The 26,012-nt window shown below is 40.0% G+C and overlaps 1 protein-coding gene across 1 annotated transcript in view; it reads right to left on the bottom strand.

The window, feature by feature from the left end:
* The window catches only part of LOC140476745 (chloride channel protein C-like), a 129,567-nt gene that overhangs the window by 38,362 nt on the left and 65,193 nt on the right, over positions 1–26,012 (bottom strand). The window contains exon 12 of the mRNA XM_072569559.1: positions 25,659–25,825. Coding sequence (XP_072425660.1) covers positions 25,659–25,825 — 167 coding nt within the window. The remainder of the gene's footprint in view (positions 1–25,658; positions 25,826–26,012) is intronic.

Genomic DNA, 26,012 nt, shown 5'->3' with positions numbered 1-26,012 from the left:
TCGTCTTACTAAAAACATGCACGGTTCTGAATTGTTCCATTGTTGATACACACTAATAACAATAGAGGCATTCAGGAAGAAATACGGAGTGAACCTTGTTTATCTCTTGTCTGGACTGAAAGCAATTTACATGTTAAATTAGCCTTACCATGTACAGTACTGATTTAATATTATCACGGGTGGACCACTGAGTTGTGAATAGCCTGGCTATAACTTTGGTTACAGCGTTGTTTCGCCTTTCGTGATAAATCGCAAACATACTGCTTTTAAATTGTTTGTACATTTTACATTGTTGGCTTTGGTTATGGAAGGTATTTGATAGTTTCCACACTGGTTTTGTCCAACTCTGTAGCAATAGAAATGACTTTTCATCCTGATTATTTATGGATCACTGAGAACATTTTGTAATGTCAGTCTTTTGGGTGTACTTGCTCTAATTAATTGAAGCATTTGAGATAACTTTTAATATTCAGCATATCATTAGGTGTAGCCTACAATTCTGTTGTTGGGTTTAGCATTTAGCCTGAGTTGTGCATTCAACTAATTGGTAGCTTGAGACATTGGCTGGATGTGAGAATGGGATTGCTAAAATGGGATTTTCACACAGTAATTTTATACATGTTAACAGTGAGTTAAAGGTTCTATTAAAGTAACAAGATTGCTGCTTGTTCATTTTGTTGATGAACATTAGGGTAAGGACACTCTTCTTCCTATCAGGGACTCAGTAGCAACACCATACACTCCAAATCATTTAGGTACAGTGCAACAAGATTTGGGACAAAACTTTACCTACCATCACTTTGCCCAGTGACACTTCTCAACATCAAGTCTAAGACATCACCTATTTCTACAGACATTTTTGTCAATTCCCACATAAGCAACCTCCTAGTCTCTTGGTGAGATTGTCAATTATTGTCCAATAAGGAATTTTTCATTTTGTAGTTTCAATGCAATTAAAATCTGGAATGAAGCTAATGAAGTTTATTTCACATACTGTAGCTCTTTTAGAAACAGCCAAAAGGAAGTTTCCATTCCATCGATTTGAGCTGCATTTTAATTCAGATCACAGAGTTCAAGGTTTATTGTCCATCCAAACATTCTAGATCTATATCTTTCAAAAAATAACTTTTAAAACAGAAGCTATTGTCATTTTCTGATTTTAAAAAAACTAGTTTTGTCAATAAAACGTAAAAGTTTTGAGCTTTACTGTAGTTGTCACAGCAAGATAAAGTCACCAAACGAATTCAAATCTCCATTACTTGCGTTGTGAGTAATCAATTTTCAGAATACTTATGCTACTGATTAGATTTTCACACTTACTCACCTCCTGTTGATTCAACCTCATCTTCCACAAGCATGAGCACATTGACTCCTGGTGAGCATTCCAATGCTTCATAGCTTCCAGGCCCTCTCCCAACCCCAACTACATGAAGCCAGAATACAGCACCAATTCATTGCCTGGAGCATCTTTCTCAACTCCTGTCAGTGCTTGTCTCTTGCTGTCTCCACATTATTTCTCCAGTGATTTCTGCTTTTCTCCCTGATTACTGCTACTTTCAGAAGTTTCTTATGTTCCTGTGGCTCAGTCACTTTTCCCAGAACTTCAGAATCCATCTTCAACTTCTTGCAACCAACTTTAGAACACGCTTTTAAAGACCTGAAACTAAGTAACAATAGAACACCAAACCACCAGAACCTTGGAACTCTGGAATACCAAAAAGCCAGAACACACTCCCCCCCCACACTGCATTTCTGTGATTTCAATTTCCATGCCAGGTCAAAGCACTTCTGATCAGCTGAAGATGATGTGGCCCTTTAAACGTTTAAAAGCCTAGTGGGAAAAAAGCACTCTTAACCTCCACCCAGAAACAAGGTACTTTAGTTTCATTAGAAGCCGAAGATTGGTGACCTACAGATTGCTCAATTTTCATAGGGCCAAAGCCACCTAGGCATCTTGTCTGAATCAGGCAGGCAGATAGCCAGTGGTATCTTACTGAGAACCTGCTATTCAAGTGGATCAAATCTCCCTTTGTGGATGTTAGGAAGTGATCTACTATTATGACTAGATCCTGGGCGTGATTCTCCAATTTGTTCCAAATCATCAACCTCCTTGGTGTGGAGAGATGAACTGAACCCCTTTTTAAGTTACTCATGGGCCCTGTTGGCTGGTTGCAACAAATGTATCCCTTTGCTTATGAATACCTTTGTCCCAGACTTAACAAGAAATGAATGTGTTTATGCAAGATTAATTAGTAACATAACATACCAACATGCAGATTAGAAATAAAAGGAGAATCCAAAAGGATAAAAGTTAAATAAAATATACAGATCAGTCTCTGAATTGCTCCCAAAGAGCAGGTCGTTGAATTTTCTGGCCTTTGCAATAATGGTTATCAATAACATTGATATTGGTAATTGAACAGTTCATTTCAAAAGTCTTCGTTTTGCAGGTTGTTTGACATTCTGTTGTTCTGATTCCATTCATTTATGACTGAACTCCAGTATTCAGAGTGAAACAGAGTCCTTTTGTTGTCTGCTTTCTTTTTGTCTGGCTTACTAACCAACTGACTTCTAAGACTTGGAATGAGAGAGTGTTACAATACATGGGTGACTAATGGATAATTCACAAGACGCTAACACTCAAATCCAGGCTAGTGAAGAAGTGTACCTTTGCACACCCCCTCCCCAAACACCTTCCCCACACCCCTCCCGCCCCCCCCCCCTCACTCCCCCAATCTCACCAGCACAATTCAATCAAGTTGAAACTGGCTTCTTAACCCCTGCTCTTGTGCATTCTTCAAAGAGAAAAAGAAGAAAATATATCTGCAGTTTAAAATATAATCTAAGTGACTAGCTAGTTGTTAAGAAGGGGGTTGTCAGTTCCTCATGAGCTTTGTTGTCACAAAAGATCACAGTCTAGTCTGTTTTGACTTGCTTCTTCCCCCTTTCGAGGACTGTCATTTGAAATCCTCAATTTGTCTTCAGCTGTGACATTCAATGTGTGTCTGTTTCTCCAAATAGCTGCATAATTTGTACCTGCAGCCACTTTTGGCAGAATCAGCCCTCTTTTTAAAAAACTAACTTTTGATTTACAAGTTAAAACTGTTTACTGTACTTGGAGTTCTCATCTGTACTCATAACACTTCCCCAGGCAATGAGTATAATGACATTCATTCTCACTTCATTATGATGGGTGAAAAAAGATCTAAACTAACACGCACATACACACACACACAAACACTCACTGTCTCAGCTTTGGTCGGTGCCTTTTTTTAAGTTCTTTTCAGTTGCTTGGAAAGACAAGGGTGCTAAACTCAAGAATGTACATTGAACAATATTTCAGGAGTTTTTTTAAGCAATGTAGTGAGAAAAACATAGACTCATAAAAACAGAACTGAGAATGCATGCTCTTATACTGTTCCTCAAGATGCCCATGATGCTGATGGTCCTCAACATTATAAAATGCAATACTCAGTGAAAAAGCAGTTTAGGAAAACAACCATTCACTAAGAATTTAAAGATTTCTACAGATTCTGCCACTTCTGTAGATACAAGTCAAAAATTAAACAACTGTGGCCTTATATTTAAAACCTAAATATAAATTTATAAATTTAAAACCTTAAAGACTTTTAAAGCCATGACCTTTAAACTGTGTCGTCTTTATTCTCCATTCCCATATCTCTCCTGTCTGTATAAGCATAGTTGTGAGTGTCTTAGATGTCACTTATTATTTTTCTTCAAGGCTACTGTGTAATAAAAATCATCTTTTTCTTTATCTAATACTTTGTACTTAACTCCTTAATTTTGACCAGAACTGCTTTTGAAATGTAGTTGCAAGTTGCTTTTGAGATGAGAAATAAAAACATTTGTTGCAACTGATCCGAGGGTGGTAAAAGAGGGAAACTGAATCACCTTTCCTCACCTGGTCATGTCAGAGTCCAGAGAGTTTACAATCATAGAGTCATAGAGATATACAGCATGGAAACAGACCCTTCGGTCCAACCCATCCATGCTGACCAGATATCCCAACTCAATCTAGTCCCACCTGCCAGCACCCGGCCCATATCCCTCCAAACCCTTCCTATTCATATACCCATCCAAATGCCTCTTACATGTTGCAATTGTACCAGCCTCCACTACATCCTCTGGCAGCTCATTCCATACACATACCACCCTCTGCATGAAAAAGTTGCCCCTTAGGTCCCTTTTATATCTTTCCCCTCTCACCCTAAACCTATTTCCTCTAGTATTGGACTCCCTCACCCTAGGGAAAAGACTTTTCTATTTATCCTATTCATGCTTCTCAATGCTCCAAGGAAAATAGCCCCAGCCTCTTCAGCCATTTCTATAGCTCAAATCCTCCAACCCTGGCAACATCCTTGTAAATCTTTTCTGAACCCTTTCAAGTTTCACAACATCCTTCCAATAGAAAGGAGACCAGAATTGCATGCAATATTCCAACAGTGGCCTAACCAATGTCCTGTACAGCCTAACATGACCTCCCAACTCCTGTACTCAATTCTCTGACCAATAAAGGAAAGCATACCAAACATCTTCTTCACTATCCTATCTACCTATCACTCCACTTTCAAGGAGCTATGAAGGTGTACTCCAAGATCTCTTTGTTAAGCAACACTCCCCAGGATCTTACCATTAAGTCCTGCTAAGATTTGTTTTCCCAAAATGCAGCTCCTCGCATTTATCTAAATTAATCTCCATCTGCCACTCCTCAGCCCATTGGCCCATCTGGTCAAGATCCCATTGTAACATGAGGTAACCTGCTTTACTGTCGTCTACATCTCCAATTTTGGTGTCATCTGAAAACTTACTAACTATATCTCCTATGTTCATATCCAAATCATTAATATAAATGACAAAAAGCAGTGGACCCAGCACCAATCCTTTTAGCACTCCACTGGTCACAGACCTCCAGTCTGAAAAGCAACCCTCCACCATCACCCTCTGTCTTCTACCTTTGAGCCAGTTCTGTATCCAAAAGGCTAGATCTCCCTGTATTCCATGAACTCTAACCTTGCTAACCAGTCTCCCATGAGGAACCTTGTCAAACACCTTACTGAAGTCCATATAGATCTGCCCTAATCAATTCTCTTTGTTACTTTTTCAACAAACTCAATCAAGTTTGTGAGACATGATTTTCCTCACACAAAGCCTTGTTGAATATCCCTAATTAGTCCTTGCTGTTCCAAATACATGTAAATCCTGTCCCTCAGGATTCCCTCCAACAACTTGCCTACCATCAACTTCAGGCTCACCAGTCTATAGTTCCCTGGCTTGTCCTTACCACCTTTTTAAAATTGTGGAACCACGTTAGCCAATCTCCAGTCTTCTGGCACCTCACCTGTGACTATCGATGATTATAAATATCTCAGCCAGGGGTCCAGCAATCACTTCCCTAACATTCCACAGAGTTCTAGGGTACACCTGTTCAGGTGCTGGGGATTTATCCACCGTTATGCGTTTCAAGACACCCAGCTCTTCCTCCTCTGTAATATGGATATTTTGCAAGATGTCACCATCTATTTCCCCACATTCTATATTTTCCATGTCCTTCTCCACAGTAAACTCTGATGCAAAATACTCGTTTAGTATCTCCCTCATTTCCTGCGGCTCAACACAAAGGCTGCCTTGTTGATCTGTGAGGGGCCCAATTCACTCCCTAGTTACCCTTTTGTCCTTAATGTATTTGTAAAAACCCTTGGATTCTCCTTAACCCTATTTGCCAAAGCTATCTCATGTCCCCTTTTTGCCCTCCTGATTTCCCTCTTAAGTATACTCCTACTCCTACTTCTAAGGATTCACTCGATCTCTGCTGTCTATTCCTGAGATATACTTCCTTCTTTTTCTTAACGAAATCCTCAATTCCTCTCATCATCCAGCATTCCCTACACCTACTAGCCTTTCCTTTCGCCCTAACAGGAATATACTGTGGCCGGACTCAGATTATCTCATTTCTGAAGGCTTCCCATTTTTCAGCCATCCCTTTACATGTGAACATCTACACCCAATCAGCTTTTGAAAGTTCTTGCATAATACCATCAAAATTAGCCTTCCTCTAATTTAGAACTTCAACTGTAAGATCTGATCTATCCTTTTCCATCACTATTTTAAATCTAATAGAATTATTGTCATTGGCCCTAAAGTGCTCCCCCATTGACACCTCAGTCACCTGCCCTACCTTATTTCCCCAGAGTAGGTCAAGTTTTGCACCTTCTCTAGTAGGTACATCAACATACTAACTCATTAAAGTTTCTTGTACATTCTTAACAGATTCCTCTCCATCTAAACCCTTAACATTATGGCAGTCCTAGTCTGTGTTCAGAAAGTTAAAATCCCCTACCATAACCCTTGGTACTTGGATGAATTGGGGGGGCTGGGGGGGGGGGGGGGGGGGGGGGTAGCTAGGAACTTAGACGTAGAATTCTGCCCAAAATGCAGAAAAAACTGAAATTGCAATACAAGTGGCAAAGCATCCAGAGGTGGACACAAAGGATTGTGAAACAGATGAATTAAAATTGGAACAGCAAAGATTTGTTCTGGAATTCAATGAAAGGGAATAAGAAAAGCCAAAAAAAGGAGAAAGAGAATTCCAAAAAAGGGTGTGTTCTAATAGAGACAGCTTGAGTTGAGAAAGGAGTATTTCAAAGAAGCCAGCTCTGGTTAGAGGACTATGCCTCACTCAGACTTAAGGGCTGAAGTATTCAGGTTTGTCATTTAATCCCTAAGTTTGACAAGAAGGAGATGGACACAATTTTTATCTCTTTTGAATGGTTAGAACATAAGGTAAGCTGGTCACTCCAACAACTGACACTGCTATTAAAGATCAGACACCTTTGTGAAGTTAACTTCCTGAGGAGAGACACACTGACTATGAAGCAGCACGAAGTGCCAACTTAAGTGCGTATTAGTTGGTGTCAAAGGCATATAGGGAAAAATTCCATACTCGCAAGAAATGACCTGACCAGACATAATTGGAATTTGAACAGCATAAGCAGTTTGTTTCTCACCAGTGATTTTTAAAAATGGAGCCACCATTAAAAATCTTTGTGAGCTAATTCTCCTTGAGGAGTTGAAAAATGTAATACTCTTTCCAATCTGGATGTCTGCATAAAAACCAACAGTACCACAGCCCAGTCAGGCAACAATTCTAGCTGATGACTATGAGTTGACAAGCAGACTCAAAAGTGATGGAAGCTCGGGTCTGGAAACTGTCACAGGCCTGACAGAAATAAAAGTGATTAGAGACAAGCTGGAGAAAAAAGAAATCTGTAGAAAAGACAGAGCTGTACCTGACTTTTAAAAGGAGAAATCCAATTGGGAGAGAGCTGAGGAGTCCTTTCACTGCAGGAAGCCAGGATATGTAAAGGACAATTGTTGGTTTCTGTGTCCACCAAAAACCCAAACTGCAAAACCTCAAAGTAGCAATCTGACTGCTTCAAAAAGCAACATTGCCTTGCACATTAAAGGTGGACAGTGTCTGGTCAGACCCAACTTTAACCAAAATAACTTTCAAAAGTTTTTGTTAATATGGAAGGAAACCACTGACTCCTAAACAGCCAAAGATGGGAATCAGCATCTCAGACCCCAGATCTGGGCAGACATTGGTGGAAATAAAAAGATTTTCCACCTGGAAGCAAACTAAATACTAACATGCTGATGAATGGGCACATGGGAAAGGGCAACTTACACAGAACGTGATCTCATTACAGATCTGGTGATAATAGGAGTAGTTCCAAGTATGCCAATGTTAGGGAAAAATGTAGGAACAACTACACCAAAGAATCCTGGATGTCTATGAATATTCAGGACCAGATACAAAGGGAGCAAATCAACAGAGACCCTAGTAGAGAAAAGTGGGAACATAAAAAAAGCAGATAGGAGAGCTAACGAGGACTGGAGGACAGCTAATGTGGTTTCAATTTTCAAGAAAGGTGGTAAAAATAAAGCAGAGAATTTATGACCAGTGAGTCTCACATTAGTGGGAGGGAAACTATTGGAGAAAGTTGTAAAAGGCGAGAATTAATCTCCACTTGGAGAAGCAAGGTCCTCTTTGTTCTGTATGACTCTATGACTGGACATACACACTTATTCACAATTAATACAGACAAAAGAGAGACTTTTGACACATAATGTTGGTGAAAACTAGAACTGTAGTCAGGGAAAAAAATTGTGAAGATGGAAAGTCCAAATTACAAGTGGAGGTTAAATTCTGTCACGGTTCCTTTTGATTTTTAAGACTGATGACATTCTGTTGTCTGTAAAGCAATGATCATTCTTCAATGTGGTAGTTGATCTAGTGGACCTAGAATTCTTGCTAGAATTCTTTCTTTTAAGCTTGGCTTTTGCTGCCTTTTTTACCCTCATGAAGCAGAGGTGGGGAGCCTGTGTACTGTTTGCAGGTTATTGATGTCACCAACTGACCTGCACCTACACACTTGTAGAAAACTATAGCTCAATCAATCCAAGGACTATTGTCAGGTAGTCCTTCCTTAATTCAGACTCTTGTTACCACTCAGTCTCAAAGTAGCAATCTGACCGCTTTAAAAAGCAACATTGCCTTGCACAGCTAAAAATGTGCTCCACTTGATCTTTTCAATCTATACAAATCTCCTGGTATTTTAGCTATATCAAAAGTATTCGACTTCCATTCCAGTTTATACTCCAAATAGGAAAAAAAAAGTGATCCCTTATAATGTGTAATTGCGGTTAATCACCAGGTGAGCTTGGCTGTTTACACTCATCAATATTTCAGCAACAGTTCTCATAAGCAGGATCACATATATCTACAAAGTCTGAACCAGTACCACCTGCTATTAGATCAGGGCAGAAGCAGACTTCTGCTATGTACTGCAAGAACACTCATAACTAATAAATGGACAGGACTGACATAGCCAGGGATACTACAGGGATGCTGCAGGATACATCCTGCCTGTTTTTGTATCAGCCTTGTTGATTCTTACCAATTGATTCAAAAGTCTTTTATGCTTCAGACAGGTACATGGATCATTTTGTCCCTCTATCCTGCCAATTTTTTTAACTACCTGCATCTCCTACTTTTGTTTGACACTCAATTTTCTGGTCCTCTTGGAAGGCTACCTCTGTGCCTGTCTAACTCTGCAACCATGAATAATCATGTAAAACTGTTTACACCAAAAGATTGACAGTTAGATCATGACCATACTGACAAGCTTTGTATTGACTCACACCAGTAAAGAAAGATTGGCTGTAACAAAATAATCAGAAGCAACTATTTTAACTTGGACTTGATAGGTTCTACAATCAGACAGCTTGCCAACATGATGCCTGGGCCTTCTTAACTCTTGGCTCTTATTTAAATATGTATGACAGGCTGCCTCTCAATCCCAGCATGATTCAGACAGTCTGCCAAACGTTCACATGAGGAAAAATTCAGAATAGCATTGGAATTAGGGATGCAATTCTTAAAATAAGGCTGTCTTCATGCATTTACCACTGGGCAACTTTATTTGCCTGGTCTGAAACAAATCTTTCTCTGAATTGCAGCATCAGACCGAAAGATACAGAGAATAAACAAGCTGGGTAGACGATTTGCCTCAAATATTTCACCCAATCTGATTCAGAGGTATATGCCAAAAGATTTTAATTCAGCTGTTGAAGGCAAAGTCATATCACCTGCAGATTTGCTCCAAGAGCAACAGTAGTCCGCTTCTGGGCAGGGGTTATAGATAGGGCCACTGCTCCTGCCTCTATGCCACAACATGACAGGAATGCCAAAGGAAATGGTATGGCTTCACAAGAGTATCAAAGGTAAATACATCACTCCATTATTCCATCTGTCTTAGAAGCAGTCCACAACATTCCTTTTGCCCAGCTCCCCTACCAGGTTCAACAATTTTCTCCTCTATCACACGGCTTACGTGAGATCACCAAGGCAGACTGCAGCACCTCTCCTCATCATGACCAAGTCTTTCTTTGCTCTCTTCGTTAGGCTGTACACGAACGCCATTCACATATTGCTTGCAGGATCTGTAAGTCCTCACAATACTCTTTCTCACTTTTCATTATATACCATCCTGTTCCCTTTGGATGGAAGAGGCTAAATTCAGCTCTAAAGATTTTACAAAAAGGGTACAAATTTCTTTGAATGTTGTACATAATTATATTTGAAATGTGTTCATTAGGGTATTTTTGCCTTCTATTTCTAGTAAATTCTAGAAATTTCTTTAAAAACAACCTTTCAAAGTTACTGAAAACACAAATAAAAGGGAACAATAGCATTGTGGTTATTTTTGTACTTATAATCCACAGGCCTGTACTAACGATGCTGAAATTAGAATCAAAATGCTATCACATCGGCTGGGAAACTTAAGTTCAATTAATTGAATGAAATCTGGAATAGAAAACTTGAGTGAGTGTGACCATGAAATAAATAACAATTCAGTAAATCCTATTTGGTTACTAATGTCCTCTAAGGAAAGGAACCTGTCATCCTTACTCAGTCTGGTATATATGATTCCAGATCAGCAACAATGTGGCTGACTCTTAATGTCCTCTAAACTGGTCTAAAAAACCACTTTAGTTGTTCTCAAGAAGGTGATTCATCACTACCTTCTGAAGCATAATTAGAATTAGGCCATAATTACAGCCTTGCCAATGACTAGTATATACTGTGAACAAATCGCAAAAACAAAACGTACTCAGTGAATTTAGAATGTCACTGTAATGTTACAATGTACTCTAACTCCAAAATAACCAGTCACTGTTTTATCACATCATCTGCTTATAAATTTATTCCATAAAAAACAGACATTTTATAAAAATTATTAGCAAACTCGAATCATAAATTCCATGAAGGGTCCAGTGGCTGTATCAATTGACTTGAAAAGGAGAGGTTGGGAGTGGCAGTGGTAAATATAGAATAATATTCAGACCACACTATTGGCAACAAAGGGAACCTCACCCACCCCGACCACATATTTAGACTCCAGGCGTCCCACCTATTGAGAATCCAGGCATCCTTTCTGACTATTAATTTTAAATGGTTGGAAAATTATGCATCAATATTTCTGATATACAGTTCTGGTGTGTGCAGCTCCCTCAAAGCACCTTAATCTGCCAGATTTCTGAAATACTGCACAGTCTCAATTATGATTGCTATTGCAAGGCAATGTATAAGTATCAATGAGGCCAAAAGTATTTCTCATGTTAACATTTGGAGCTATAAAATTTTAATAGTTACTGTTTATGGACACCTTTCCACTATATCTATGCATTGAATATTTTTTTTACAGAAGAACTCTGATTACTTGGGATGCAGCCATAATTAAATACTGGCAAGTGGGTAGAGACTATTGGAGCCAAAATGGAAAATAAAAACGTCTGGTACCTTTGACAAATTTGATGAAGAAATCAACTATTCCATTGTATTCATCAAGAGATCCTTTCATAGTGCTCTAATTTTCCCTGTCATTATGCTACATATACGCCATTTGTTATTAATGTGTTTTTATTATGTTTAGAGTGGAAGCTGTGTTGCACCATCCCAGGACAATTGGGGGTATGAACTGCTAAATTCAACCAACACAAAAGTCAAATGAATCTGTGGATCAGAAGAATCATAGAACTGTTTCATACAATATATCCATTAAAATCCAGTTCCTTAGCTGAAAGGAGCTAAGCTGAAAGAGGTAATTTTTTAGAAGATTAAGTTTAATAGAATGTGTTTTGCCTCAATAACTTTGAAATGCTGTATTTACACATACTGGATATCTGGTGTCATACAGTCCATTCTTTGACCATTCTAACAAACCCATTCTAGAAAAGCAAATCTCAGCAGGGGTATTGGATTCTGAGTAGTGGTTCTGTTAGATGATTACCTTGCAGCCATAAAGTGCTGAGACGATATTTTCAGACTAAAATAGAGTCTTCACTGACAACTACATCTTCATTCATGTGTGGAATAAACTGAGGAAGTGGTGGATGTGGGTACAATTACATTGTTTAAAAGATACTAGGGTAAGTACATCAATTGGAAAGATTTGGAGGGATATGAGCCAGGAGCAGGCATGTGGGACTAGTTTAGTTTGGGATTATGTTCAGCATGGACTGGTTGGACCTAAGGGTCTGCTTCCATGCTGTACGATTCTATGACTCTATGCTAGCAGGGCCATGGCATTTTTATCCTTTGGCCTTCAGTCAAATGTCTCTAAACTACGTCCTGAGTCGGGCAGTGGCACAGAGCAGTTGTCAACAGGTAAAGATTAAACAGCCCTTGACCAACACTAGCTTCTATGTAAATGGCAGGGATGGAGATTCAGGAGAGTCTGTCAGGAGGAAAGGGATAGTACAAATAGTACTTTCAAATTCATGATCTGAACCACTGCAATGACAAGGAGACACAAGGGAAAGGAATGTCGTGCAGGACAGAAAAGGTTGCAACTTGCCTTTCAGATATTCTTATCTTGTCCCCAGGCTCCAAACCCATTCTGTCGCTGAATAACATTTTCTTGCAGTTCCTCCTCTTTCTTCAAGATAACTTAATCTGGGCTTTATTTCTTGCTCTTTCAATCTAGTTTCCACCATCCAACAATCAGATACACCCCCCTCCTCTTGAATTGACTAAGCTGGCATATTCAATCCTTTAAGATTAGTGTGGTGATGGAAAAGCACAGCAGATCATGCAGCATCCGAGGAGCAGGAAAATCGACGTTTTGGGCAAAAGCCATTCATCAGGAATTTCCTTCACCTCGAATGCTGCCTGACTTGCTGTGCTTTTCCAGCACCACTCTAATCTTGGCTCTAATCTTCAGCATCTGCAGTACCTATTTCTACCATATTCAATCCTTCCACTACCCAAAGTGTAGTCCTGCTGACACTCAAAATGATATCGTTACCTCATCATGAAAAATCCAGACAAGTCTTCAGTTCTTATTGATTACTGCCATTACCAGCCTGTTACCTCTCTTCACTAATTTTGCAACTTTATTTCATCTCAGAGCTAAGCACCATTCTCTTCTAACTCTGTTTCAATTCCATTGGTTCATCTTTTCATAGAGCTGAACTGAACCAACCAACTTGCAAACTGTATCCCTTGTGATTGTAGCCTTGATACATTCGTTGTCCTCATTCTCACTCAATTCTCTGCTTCATTTCATAGTTAGTACACTATCCTCCTTCAAAATTTCTCCAGCAGCTTGGGACCAGGTATCAGCACCAGAAACAGCAACTCACAATGACTCCTGATAACCACTTCCTCTGTGTAATTTATGTCAAAAACTCCCTTTCAAGGATTAGCCTCTTCAGCCATCGTCAACAGTGAAGCTACCCTATTCCCAGTCGAAAGCTCAGTTTCAACACCTATACTAACAAGAAATACTTCAATTTCTTTAACCCCAGAGCTTTCTGGTGTCATGCTGCTTGTTCAAAATTGAGTCCTTTTTAAAAATTCTTTTATTTGTTCTGGGTTTTATGATCCGGTCCTAATTTTCCTATAAGGCGGCTGTGGGAAGAAGTTCCATAACTTTTATCTAGTGGCAAGGAAGGAATGGTAATTTACAGAGGTTCCCACATGTTGTGTCTCCTTGTCCTTGCAGTGGTTGAGATCATGGATTTGAAAGGTGCTATCTGAAAGGGGAAATACACAGCCTAGGCAATAAGAGGGACTGATAGAGAGGGGTAGTTAGTAGTAATAGTTACAACAAGTTCATGTTAACAGTATCAGATGTGACAATGTAATGATATGATTGGATAATATAATCACGTGTTCAACTTTGATAGTATAATATAGTCATGTGTGCTAGAAGGAGCTAGCTTGTGGTAATGCATCAACTAACAAATTCTCCATTGTTTGACTTAAGTGAGTGCAAAACAGATTAAAAATCTAACCTTCTCTGAAAAGGCAAGCACAATCTTTTCATTGTTCAGGCTCATACTAATGTAAAGTTTTGTTCTTAAAGTTGATATATAGATATATATTCTCTAAGCCAGTTGGAAGCTTCTTATTTGTTAGCTATACAAAACCTTTGTTCTTGTGATGAAGATTTGAGTTGTACACTATTTTCTTGACATCAACATGTATGATTAAACTTATAAAAAAGACACCTGAGTCTTGTCTGGTCTAAGATGAAATAAAGGGGGTAGAATTCACCCTTAATAGATGGTGCCATGACTGGGATCTGCTTGGAACCTTAAATGAGTCATAGACTACAACAGTGGCAATAATAAATTCATTTAATATTGGATCATAGGCTCTTCAGAGGCAGAAGTGCCATTGACAAAGCTTGAGCTGATTGGCAATGTTCCTGAAACTTTTCAATATTAACTGGAAGTGGATAATGACTTAGAGAATGTACACCTATACGTCAACTTTAGAGGCAAAACTCCACATTAGTATAAATCTGAACAATGAAAAGATTGTGTTTGCCTTCTGGAAGAAGGTTAGATTTTCAATCTATTTTGCATTCACTTAAATCAAACAATGGAGAATTTATTAGTTACCAGGAACTAGCTCCCAGATGCATTTAGATTTGGATTCACACCACTCATAATTTTACTGGTTTAAATCCAGTGTATAACAAAATAGAGCAGTGTGCAGACAGGGAGCAATTTCAGATTGGTAGCTGTAGTATCCATTTGCAGCTGCCTTGTTTGTCCAGGCAGCTACCCAACTGGCATGACACGTTGTTATGTTTCATAGTAGATCTGACATCCACAGAGATTTCTGAAGGAAACATTTCAGATGGATTTCCTCGTCATTTTCTTTTCCACTGGCAGCTGTCTCACTCTTGCCGTTAGATCTTTCTTTACATTTCAAATAATGCTTTTCTCAACTATTCATCCACTCAAAATGACAATCACATTCTCCAATTTGTTAGAACAGTAGAAAGCCTCCTATTGTTGAGGATAGCTGCTTCGGAAACATGTATATTTTTACATTAGCTCAAATGAAGTCAAATGCTGCTGACAAGAACTGGGTTGCTCTTGCGTCCAGTGCAGTAAGGCTTTTTTATTTCAGTAGGTTCCCTCTAGGAAGTCACTTTGAGAGATGCAAGATGGATAAGCCAGTAGCACATAAAATGCTGACCCTTCTTTGCCCCTTTACATAACATTCATATGAAATTGCCTGCATGTTACCAACCAACAGCTAATTTGTCAACATCATACATACAAATGATGACGGGACAAAAGATTCCAACTTTCAGGAAAATGTTCTTCAAGATTTAGAGCAGAAATACCATAAAGTGAACTCCAATTTTGATCTGTGGTCATCCAATTCTAGACATACACAAATCACAACTAGACCACATAGAGAGTATTAGCAGAGATTTCTTTCCACCAATCTGGTGGATTTTGGGCTAATTTGGTTCAGCGGATGAGTAACATTGGTTGAGACAGTGAACTGTTCATTGAGTGTCCAGCATTTGACTTATACTCTGCATCTGCAACTAGAAATAAAATTGGGCATGACTATCCAAATATAATCCAACGCATTAGGGTACGATACAAAAGATGAGAATACATTGAGTCAATCCATTCTATCCTCAGGTCTGAACTTTGGCAATTGCCAACAAAGGGTGAAACTAGAGGTGACGCTAATACTGTGGACAGTAGGATCCAGAGCACCATGTTTTAGTGATGACCATCAACAGGCCTTCACATGGGCTAATGTCTGATTAAGGGCTGCATTACTCCCAGTATCTGCCAGCCTGATCAGACAGTCAGTTCTGTAACCTCTCTAGTGCCATTGCCTCTCTGGCCATTGGTGAGGCTACAGATCCAGGAAGAGGGCATCTTCAAAGAGACACAAGTTAGTTTTGGGGAAGCCAAAGTCAGGTAGACAGACCTGAATAATTGGGGTAGGAGGGTGAGGAGTCATGACGGACCAGGTGACCATTGTCATGTATTGTGACATTCCTGCCAAGACGGGGTGGGGGCAATCCGTAGGGGTCAGATAGGAGATTCCCTGCCAACAGTCCTTTTGAAACCCACCATATCTCATTGTCCTCCAATCTATTGCAAAGTTTCACCTGGTGTAGATTCAATTTGTCTTCTCATGAGCATCCAAATGCCATTTTTCCCTTCACTGGTATTATGCCATGGTGGCGGGAAGACATCAGGTTCCCCACCTGACACTTCCCCCTGCCATTTTGCCAGCTCTCCAATCAGCTTGTTCATCCCAAAGGGTCTGCAAAATTCATCACAAAGAACTGTTCCAATTCAGAAGGAGGACTTTTAATTCATCATGTCTGTGCCAACTCTTCAAATGAACATCTCACTGAGTAAGATTGTCACTAAGCACACCAAATATTTCTAGTAACTAACACAAACTATGGGGAATACTCTTACGTGCCTGAAAATAAAAACCACTGGATTACTTCTATTGCTTCCTGTTGTCCATGCCTGCATCATAACAAGGAGCTAAGGCAAATTATACAGCCATGAGCTTGCTTTATGCAGTGATGCATTACAAACTAATCCTGACCCCTGAGAAAGAGGCCAAACCAAAAGGTTCAAGGCAGCTGACGATGATTAACTGCAGCATGTCTATCATACTATTGAGCATAGGTTATAGCAGTGCAGTGGCTATGTTACCAAACTAGTAATCTAGAGCCTGGATTAATAACCTGAACTCATCAGTTCAAGTCCCACCAGAGTAATTCAGGAATTTTAATTCAGTTACTGAAATAAATTTGCAATAAAGAATCCAGAATCTGTAATGGTGACTGTGGAACTACCATAAAGATTCATCTGATTTGTTACTGTCATTAAGGGAAGCAGATCTGTTGTCCTTAATTGACTTAGTTCCTGCAATTCCAGACCCATAGTGATGTGGTTGATTGCTAAGTACCCTCTGAAATGGCCACTCCAAGTACTATGGGCAGGGTCTTTTGGATAGTTGGTTTTTCCAACCTATCCACCCCACCGGCCCAGAGAATTGGCCCAATCAGTTTGGATAACAGTATTCTCACTGAAACCAGTTGAAACAGTGCACAGATTCAAGACTCAGAGCTCAGGAACTGAACTTGGATTTGTAACAAATACTAAGGAGGATGCCAATGGGGAGGACAGAGATATATATCAACAGAATGAGCAGTTATGGATCTAATGGAATTTAACACAGTGAAGTAAAGGGACAGAAAGACCTGAAGGATCACTTGCAAAGACTTTTGAAGCTGGTCAGATGTATTGAGAGAGTATTGAACAAACCATATAGGATCTGGAGCTTCATAACTAGTGAACTCATGCTGAACCATTAGAACATTCTGGCTCAGCAAAATGAGACCATTTCATCCAGTTCTCGTCACCAAATTTTAGAAAGGATGTAAAGGTCTCTGAGAGGGTGAAGAGGAATTTATCCAGAAATGTTTCCAGAGACAAGGTATTTTGGCTACCATGCCATGTTGAAGAGATTGAAGTTGCTCTCCTTAGACCAAAGATGATGAGGGGAGATTTGATAAAGAAGTTCAAAATATGACAGATTTAGATAAGGTGGATAAAGAAACACTGTTTCTATTAGCTAATGGTATTTAAATTAGCTGCTAGTAACACTATAGTGAGTGTTAATGACTTGGATTCACTGTTTATAAAGTTGTGACAATAAATCATTTTAAAAGGATTCACATTTAGGGAAATTACTGCAGGACAAGAGGGATAGATCAAAAAATGAAGTTGAATGCATTTCTCCACAAAGAGCTAACTTGAGACTATCTGGGATAAATGCCCTTTGTCTGTGTGATATTGACTCTATCGCTGCATCTATGCATGACATCATTGTCATAATTAAAGAGTGGAGTCAAAGGATAGGATTTTTATCTTCAAGACAGGAATCATGGATTGTGCCATTTCCTGATGTTACAGTCCTGCCTTGTGCCTGACAATGTCCATCCATGCTACTCTCATACCAGAGTCTCAAGGAAAGCTGAGGTCAGGAAAGATACTGCTCAAAGCAGGGTCAGGTTTGAAAAAAGGCATGTGGAAGCTGTGGTGGGCAGGTTAGAAGGCTCACCTCCATTCATTGGGGCATCAGCCCAGTTTTATGAATGAATGTGAGGTACACTGGCCCTCAGCCCTCACATTCAACTACACCTATGTCTTTAATAAATTTCCATACTCCTTCATATTTCTCATGCACTTCATCACCCTTCTATATCCTGTCGTATCACCCAAATCTCCTCCATATTTTCCATATACCGTCCATGAATCCACCTTACCCATTCACTCAGTATCATGTGCCTCATATTAACAAAGAAAATTTCTGAAACACAAATAAACAATTATGCATTATAACTCTACTCTTAAAAATGGGTGATATATTGGAGGATTGGCTAAATAACAGCTGACAGCATTGACATAAACACATCATTTTCAGCTTGGTCAGCAGAAACAACTGAAGTGGCACAGGGATCGGTGTTTTGGTCTTCACTACTTAAGATCTATGTTCACTTGATGAAGGGATAGGTTGCATTGCAGCCAAATTTGCAGATGACACAATGATTGGTTGGAAACCAAGCTGTGAAGAGAATGCAGTGAATCTACAATGGGATGTGGATAGGTGAATGTACAAAAATGTAGCAGATGTAGTATAAGGAAGGAACTTGTAAAACTGTCAATCAAGCACACAGCCCCTCATCCTCTTCTTGAAAACTCTCACCTATAAAAGTAAATAAACAGCCATTTTAATCCATTAATTGTTCATACACTGCAAATTGAATTGTTATACAAAGCATAATGTGCCCTGACCAACTGTGTATTATGTAAACAAATGCTGCTGGCTAAATCCATTAATTGGTTCGGAACTCAGCCAAGCATTCTATTGATATTCTATTTTGTTTGGTTAAACAAACCCTCCAGGACTCATTACAATGGTGCTTCCGAAGATGACAAACACATTATTCAATTTATCATAAGCTTTGAAGAAGTAGGAACACAAACAAACCACCTGCACTAGGACTTAACTGCATTTTCCTGCTTATCCCCCATGTCCACTTGCACAACAAAAATCTAACTCAACCTTGTCTATATTAAAAAAGAAACACAGCCTCCGTTGTTCTCTATGAAACAGAATTCCAAATTTTTAACAATCCCTGAGAGTAAAAATTCATGTTCAGCTCAGTCTTAAATGCCAGACCCCTTATTTTGAAACTGACTCCATGTTTGCCATGAGGGAAAATATCTTGACTGCATCTACCTTCTCAACCTTACTCAAAATCTTACATGTTTTAATAAGATCATTTCTCATTGTTCTAAACTCCAATGAATATAAACACAACTTGCATAACCTTTCCTTATAAGTCAACACTTCATCCAGGAATCAGTCTAGTAAAGCTCCTTTGAACTATGTCTGGATTACACCTCTTCCCACCTTACCTCTTGCAAAAATGCCATCCCATATTCCCAATTCCTCTGCCTCTGCCGTACCTGCTCCCAGGAGGACCAGTTCCACCACAGAACACACCAGATGGCTTCCATCTTTCGAGACCACAATTTCCCTTCCCATGTGGTTAACGATGCCCTCCAACGTATCTCGTCCTCATCCCGCACCTCTGCTCTCAGACTCCACCCCTCCAACCGTAACAAGGACAGAACGCCCCTGGTGCTCACCTTCCACCCTACCAACCTTCGCATAAACCAAATCATCCACCAACATTTTTGCCACCTCCAAAAAGACCCCACCACCAGGGATATATTTCCCTCCCCACCCCTTTCCGCCTTCAGCAAAGACCGCTCCCTCTGTGACTACCTGGTCAGGTCCACGCCCCTGTACAACCCACCATCCCATCCTGGCACCTTCCCCTGTCACGGCAGGAATTGCAAAACCTGCACCCACACCTCCTCCCTCACCTCCATCCAAGGTCGTAAAGGAGCCTTTCACATCCATCAAAGTTTTACCTACACATCCACCAGTATCATTTATTGTATCCGTTGCTCCCGATGTGGTCTCCTCTACATTGGGGAGACTGGACACCTCCTAGCAGAGTGCTTTAGGGAACATCTCCAGGACACCCGCACCAATCAACCAAACCGCCCCGTGGCCCAACATTTCAACTTCCCCTCCCACTCTGCCGAGGACAAGGAGGTCCTGGGCCTCCTTCACCACCGTTCCCTCACCACCAGACACCTGGAGGAAGAAGGCCTCATCTTTCGCCTTGGAACACTTCAACCCCAGAGCATCAATGTGGACTTCAACAGTTTCCTCATTTCCCTTTCCCCCACCTCACCCTAGTTCCAAACTTCCAGCTCAGCTCAGCTCAGCACTGTCCCCATGACTTGTCCTACCTGCATATCTTCTTTTCCACCTATCCACTCCACCCTTCTCCTTGACCTATCACCTTCATCCCCCCCTCCTATGCTACTTTCTCCCCACCCCCACCCTCCTCTAGCTTATCTCTCCAACCTTCAGGCTCTCTGCCTTTATTCCTGATGGAGGGCTTTTGCCCGAAACATCGATTTTACTGCTCCTCGGATGCTGCCTGAACTGCTGTGCTCTTCCAGCACCACAAATCCAGAATCTGGTTTCCAGCATCTGCAGTCATTGATTTTACCCTCCAAAAAAAAACACATCATTCCTTAAGTAAGGAGACAAAATTTCACATAGTACCTAAGGTGTGGTCTCTCTAATGCTGAATACAGTTATAGCAAGGCATCCCAACTTCTATATTACATTTCCCTTGGACTAATGGCCAACATTCCATTTGCCTTCCTAATTACATGCTAACATTTTCTGATTCATGTACGAGGACACACAGATTCCTTTACACCGCAGCATTCCAAATCTCTCTCCACTTAAATAATGCTCTGATTTTCTGTTCTGCCTGCCAAAATGTCATACCTCACATTTTCCCTCCTTATACTACATCTGCCACATTTTTGTACACTCACTCACTTATCCCTTTGTAGATTCTCTGCATCCTCCTCACAACTTGGTTTCCAACCAATCATTGCATCCCCTGTAAATTTGACTGCAATGCAACCTGTCCCTTCATCCAAGTTAACATAGATCTTAACTAGTGAAGACTAATCCCTGTGCCACTTCAGTTGTTTCTGTTGACCAAGCTAAAAATTGTGTATTTATGTCAATGCTATTTGCTGTTATTTAGCCAATCCTCCAATATATCACCCAAAACCTTAAGCTCTTATCTGATGCAGTAACTTTTTTGTGATACCTCATCAAATGCTTTTAAGACATCCAAATATACTCAATCTACTGGCTCTATTTTATCCACCCTGATGCACATCATCAAAAAACTGTAATAAATATATTAAATGCAATTTACATTTCACAAAGCCATATTGATTCTGTCTGATTATGCTCTTCTAAATATCCTGCAACTACCTCCTTAATAGGCCGATGGTCTGATAAGACTATGGCAACTTGACTTGAGTAATGAATTCCAGCATTTCCCCAATGACAAATGTTGGCATGTAGTTTCCTTGTCATCCTCCTTTCTTGAATACAGGTGCTACATTTAAGATTTACTGACCAAGTAGGACCTTGCCAGAATCTAAGGAATTTCAGAAAATTACAGGTGCTTCAATATCTCTGCTGCCACTTCTTTTAAGTCCTAACGATTCAGTCCATCAAGTTCTGGAAACATTTTAGCCTTTAATCCCATTAGTTTTCCTTGTACATTTTTCTTGTAATCACAATTGTTTCAAGTTCCACTATTCTATTTGCCTATGAATTTTCTTCTATTTGTGGGATGTTTTATGTGTCTTCTGCAATGGAGAGAAATACAAAACAACTGCTTAATGTTTTTACCAATTCCAAAATCTCTGAATATAAATTTGCCAATCTACCAGCTGAGGGAATGACACTCACTTTGCTATTCATTTCTTTTTTGCATAATATTAAAACTTTTACCATCTGTTTTTATATTTCTTGATATATTTTTCTCATACTTCAATCCCTTACTCTTTTTATTTTAGTCATATTTTGCTGGTTTCTATTTCTCCCCCAATCTCCTCAAATACCATTAATCTTTGCAGTGTTTTATCTTTCAATTTCATACCATCCTTAACTTCTTTAGTTAGCCATGGATAATGTATCCTTTACAAAGAGTCTTTTTTTCTCAATGGAATTTGTCTTTACAGACTTATGAAGCATATCCTTAAAAGTCTACTGCTACTTCTCTGCCAGTTTAATTTTTAACCTGTTCTCCAATTCCACTTTAGCCAAATCTGTCTTTATATCCCTGTGACTACCTTTGTTTAAATTTAGGCCACTAGTTACAAATTGACATTTCTCACCGTCAAACTGAACATGAAATCCTATCATGTTATGACCACTCTTACCAAAAGGATCTTTTACTATGAGACCATTCATTAATCCTGGTTTATTATGCATTACCAAATCTGTAGCCTAGTAATTTTATGATTACAGTCTGTAAACTCATACTTCAGAAGAACTTTATCAAGTAGATCTATCCAATCCATGTGATGTCTGAAATCCACCAAATAGCTGTAGGATCTTTCCTGTAGGTTCCCATTATTTCTAAATTTATACTGTCTCTCGGTCTAACTGCTGTCAGGGGACCGACAAACAAAACTCACCACTGACTTATTTCCTTTGTTATCTCTACCCTCAGCTTAAACTAATTTTACATATAATAGAATCCCAGTAAAAATCCCGATGCGGTCTCCTCTACATTGGGGAGACTGGGCACCTCCTAGCAGAGCGCTTTAGGGAACATCTCTGGGACACCCGCACCAATCAACCGCACTGCCCCGTGGCCCAACATTTCAACTCTCCCTCCCACTCTGCCGAGGACATGGAGGTCCTGGGCTTCCTTCACCACCGCTCCCTCACCACCAGACGCCTGGAGGAAGAACGCCTCATCTTCCACCTCGGAACACTTCAACCCCAAGGCATCAATGTGGACTTCAACAGCTTCCTCATTTCCCCTTCCCCCACCTCACCTAGTTCTAAACTTCCAGCTCAGTAACTGTCTCCATGACTTGTCAGGACTTGTCCTACCTGCCTATCTTCTTTTCCACCTATCCACTCCACCCTCTCCTCCTTGACCTATCACCTTCATCCCCTCCCCCACTCACCCATTGTACTCTATGCTACTTTCTCCCCTACCCCCACCCTCCTCTAGCTTATCTCTCCACGCTTCAGGCTCACTGCCTTTATTCCTGATGAAGGGCTTTTGCCCGAAACGTCGATTTCGAAGCTACTTGGATGTTGCCTGAACTGCTGTGCTCTTCCAGCACCACTAATCCAGAATATAATAGAATCCCTACAGTGTGGAAAGGGGCATTTGGCCCATCAAGTCAGCACTGTCCCTCCAAAGAGCAGCCCCACCCCTTTGACCTATCCTGCATTTACCAGGGCTAATCCACTTAGCCTGCACAGATAATTTAGTGTGGCCAATCTAGCTAAGCTGTACTTTGTACTTTGGGAGGAAACTGGAGCACCCAGCAGAACCCACGCAGACACAGGGAGAACATGCAAACTCCACACAGTCACCAAAGGAATCAAATCCAGGTCCTTGGCACTATCAGGCAGCAGTGCTATCCATTGAGCCACTGTGCCCCCCTTGATCCGCTGAATCAACTTAATATTTCATTGTTATACTGAACTCATCTTATACTAACAATGCTACTCTACCTCCTTTTCCCTTCATTGTCCTTCCAATATGTCAAATACATGTAAATATTAAGGTCCCAACCATGGTCACTTTCAAGCCATACCACTGTAATGATAAGATTATGCCATCTTATTACAAATGCAGAATGCGTTCACAAAAAATAATTAATTCGATCTTTTTACCATTTTTTCCCCACTCAGTGCATTCTCATGTTAAATGTTCTGCCCATTCCTTTTACCTTCTGGAAATCACTGACTTATCACTGCCCTGCACTATTGCCTTGCCCTTCCTCTTCAACTTTCCACATCTCCTGTCATGTGAGCACTCCTCCTCAGCTATCAATCCAAACACTATAACTTTTGATGTTCTGCTTTTTAGCTTAGCCCTGACTGCTCATACTTCCTCAGTAGAACCTCTTTGATCATCTGATACATCTCACTGATACTCAGATGAGCCATGACAAATGGGTCCTGTCTCTCTCGCTCCAAGTTCTCCTTCAGTCCTGAGGCAATGTTCTTAACATTAGCACTGAGCATATATCTTAACACTTTTGCAACGTTGTTCAATTTAATGCTCAATTACATTTTAAAGACAAAGCAGTAGCTGACATTCGCACCATAACAGATGCCACTCTTCAGCCACTCTACATGATATCAATAAATAGTTGAGTGCATTGGATAAAGAAATGTTTATGGGCTTCAATAATATTATGGTTGAAGTGCTGAAGAATTATATCCCAGATTGGCTGTGCATTTAACCAAGCTGTTCCAGTATAACTATGAAACTGGCCTCTACTTGTCACTTTGAAAATAATGCCTGTATTTCCTGCTGACAAAAAGCAGCATAAATCCATTTCAGGCATTCATCAGGCCCCTCAGCCTACTCTCAATCATCAACAAATGAAGGATGGTGACATGAACAGTGCTAATGAGTGTCATTTAGTTCCCAATGACATACTCATGCCAGCTTGGGTTATACCAGCTCCAAACCTCATTCCAGCCTTCAATCAAACATGAAAAGGCTTGAAATCCAGGGGTGAGAATCACTTAGAAATATATTATTATTATTTCATGGTGAATTCATCAAAATCATTGAACTGCCTATCTACCAGTACTGTGAATGACATACACTGCATGGACTCAAGGCAGCAGCTCACTGCTAATTTCTCAGTTTGCACTAATTACCAGCAAACAATCAGTGCCCACATTCCATGAATGATTATAAACAGCTACAGTATCAGAGCCTGATTTAAACATATTAATAGTGTCCACCACCATTAAAGAAATGACCAGCAAAAATGTATCAGCTCAGGAGTGATGAGCCAAATTTTATTTTTAGATTACTTACAGTGTGGAAACAGGCCCTTCGGCCCAACAAGTCCACACCGACCTGCCGAAGCGCAACCCACCCATACCCCTAACCTAACACTACAGGCAATTTAGCATGGCCAATTCACCTGATCTGCACATCTTTGGACCGTGGGAGGAAACCGGAGCACCCGGAGGAAACCCACGCAGACACGGGGAGAATGTGCAAACTCCACACAGTCAGTTACCTGAGGCAGGAATTGAACCCAGGTCTCTGGCACTGTGAGGCAGCAGTGCTAACCACTGTGCCACTGTGCCGCCCAGTTGGATATTGATTATCCCAGTTTGCCCCCTCCTGCAAATTGCTGGGGATAGAAGTTAGGTCATTAATATTGAATTTATTGACCAAAATAGAATAAACTTTGAAATACCCGACCCAACTCATTATTATCCATTTGTCATTGTTGAACAGAGTCAAAATCCACAACAAGGAGTATGTCTCCTTTTCAGTATTACATCCTAAATCAAGGTGAACAGTCCTTAAGGCATAAGAAAGACACTCATCCTTTGTAAAACATTGTTAAATCCCAACTCCATTCTGACAGTAAATTCATAAATAATCTTTCTCAAATCCAACTCTTAATCCTGTCAAGTTTGATTTATTCAATTATTTAACCTCAAACATTCCAACATAACACAAATCAGATATGTGAGTGTCTGATCATAGAAGATGAGACACGTTTTGGATGGTTCTGAAGATACTTACGGTTTGTTCTGGTACGCAACACGTGGTTCTGGCTCCAGGAATGGAATACATTTTTGTTTCAGTAAAGAACTGTACAATGAACGGTTGAACAAGTCTCCAGTCATCCTGGCTACCATGACAGCTACCATTATTGGCAGTAATGACTGCACATCATTGGTTAGTTCCACCTGCAAGAATTTTGAAAATAAAACAGTCCAGCATAAACCTCAAAAATAATTGCAAGTTTAGTTGCAAGTTTAATATTTTAATTTAAAATCATGTTAAATGAGAGTGTTCTTAAACAAAAATTTAACAATTTGGTCAGAATTAAGGAAGGTGTTGACTTCCTTTACTCATAGATAATATTTAAATTGC

The sequence above is a fragment of the Chiloscyllium punctatum genome, chromosome 5, assembly GCF_047496795.1.
Source record: "Chiloscyllium punctatum isolate Juve2018m chromosome 5, sChiPun1.3, whole genome shotgun sequence".
Classification (NCBI taxonomy): Eukaryota; Metazoa; Chordata; class Chondrichthyes; order Orectolobiformes; family Hemiscylliidae; genus Chiloscyllium; species Chiloscyllium punctatum.
The sequence above is the reverse complement of the archived record's forward strand: the minus strand, read 5'-3'. Positions and strand labels throughout refer to the sequence as shown.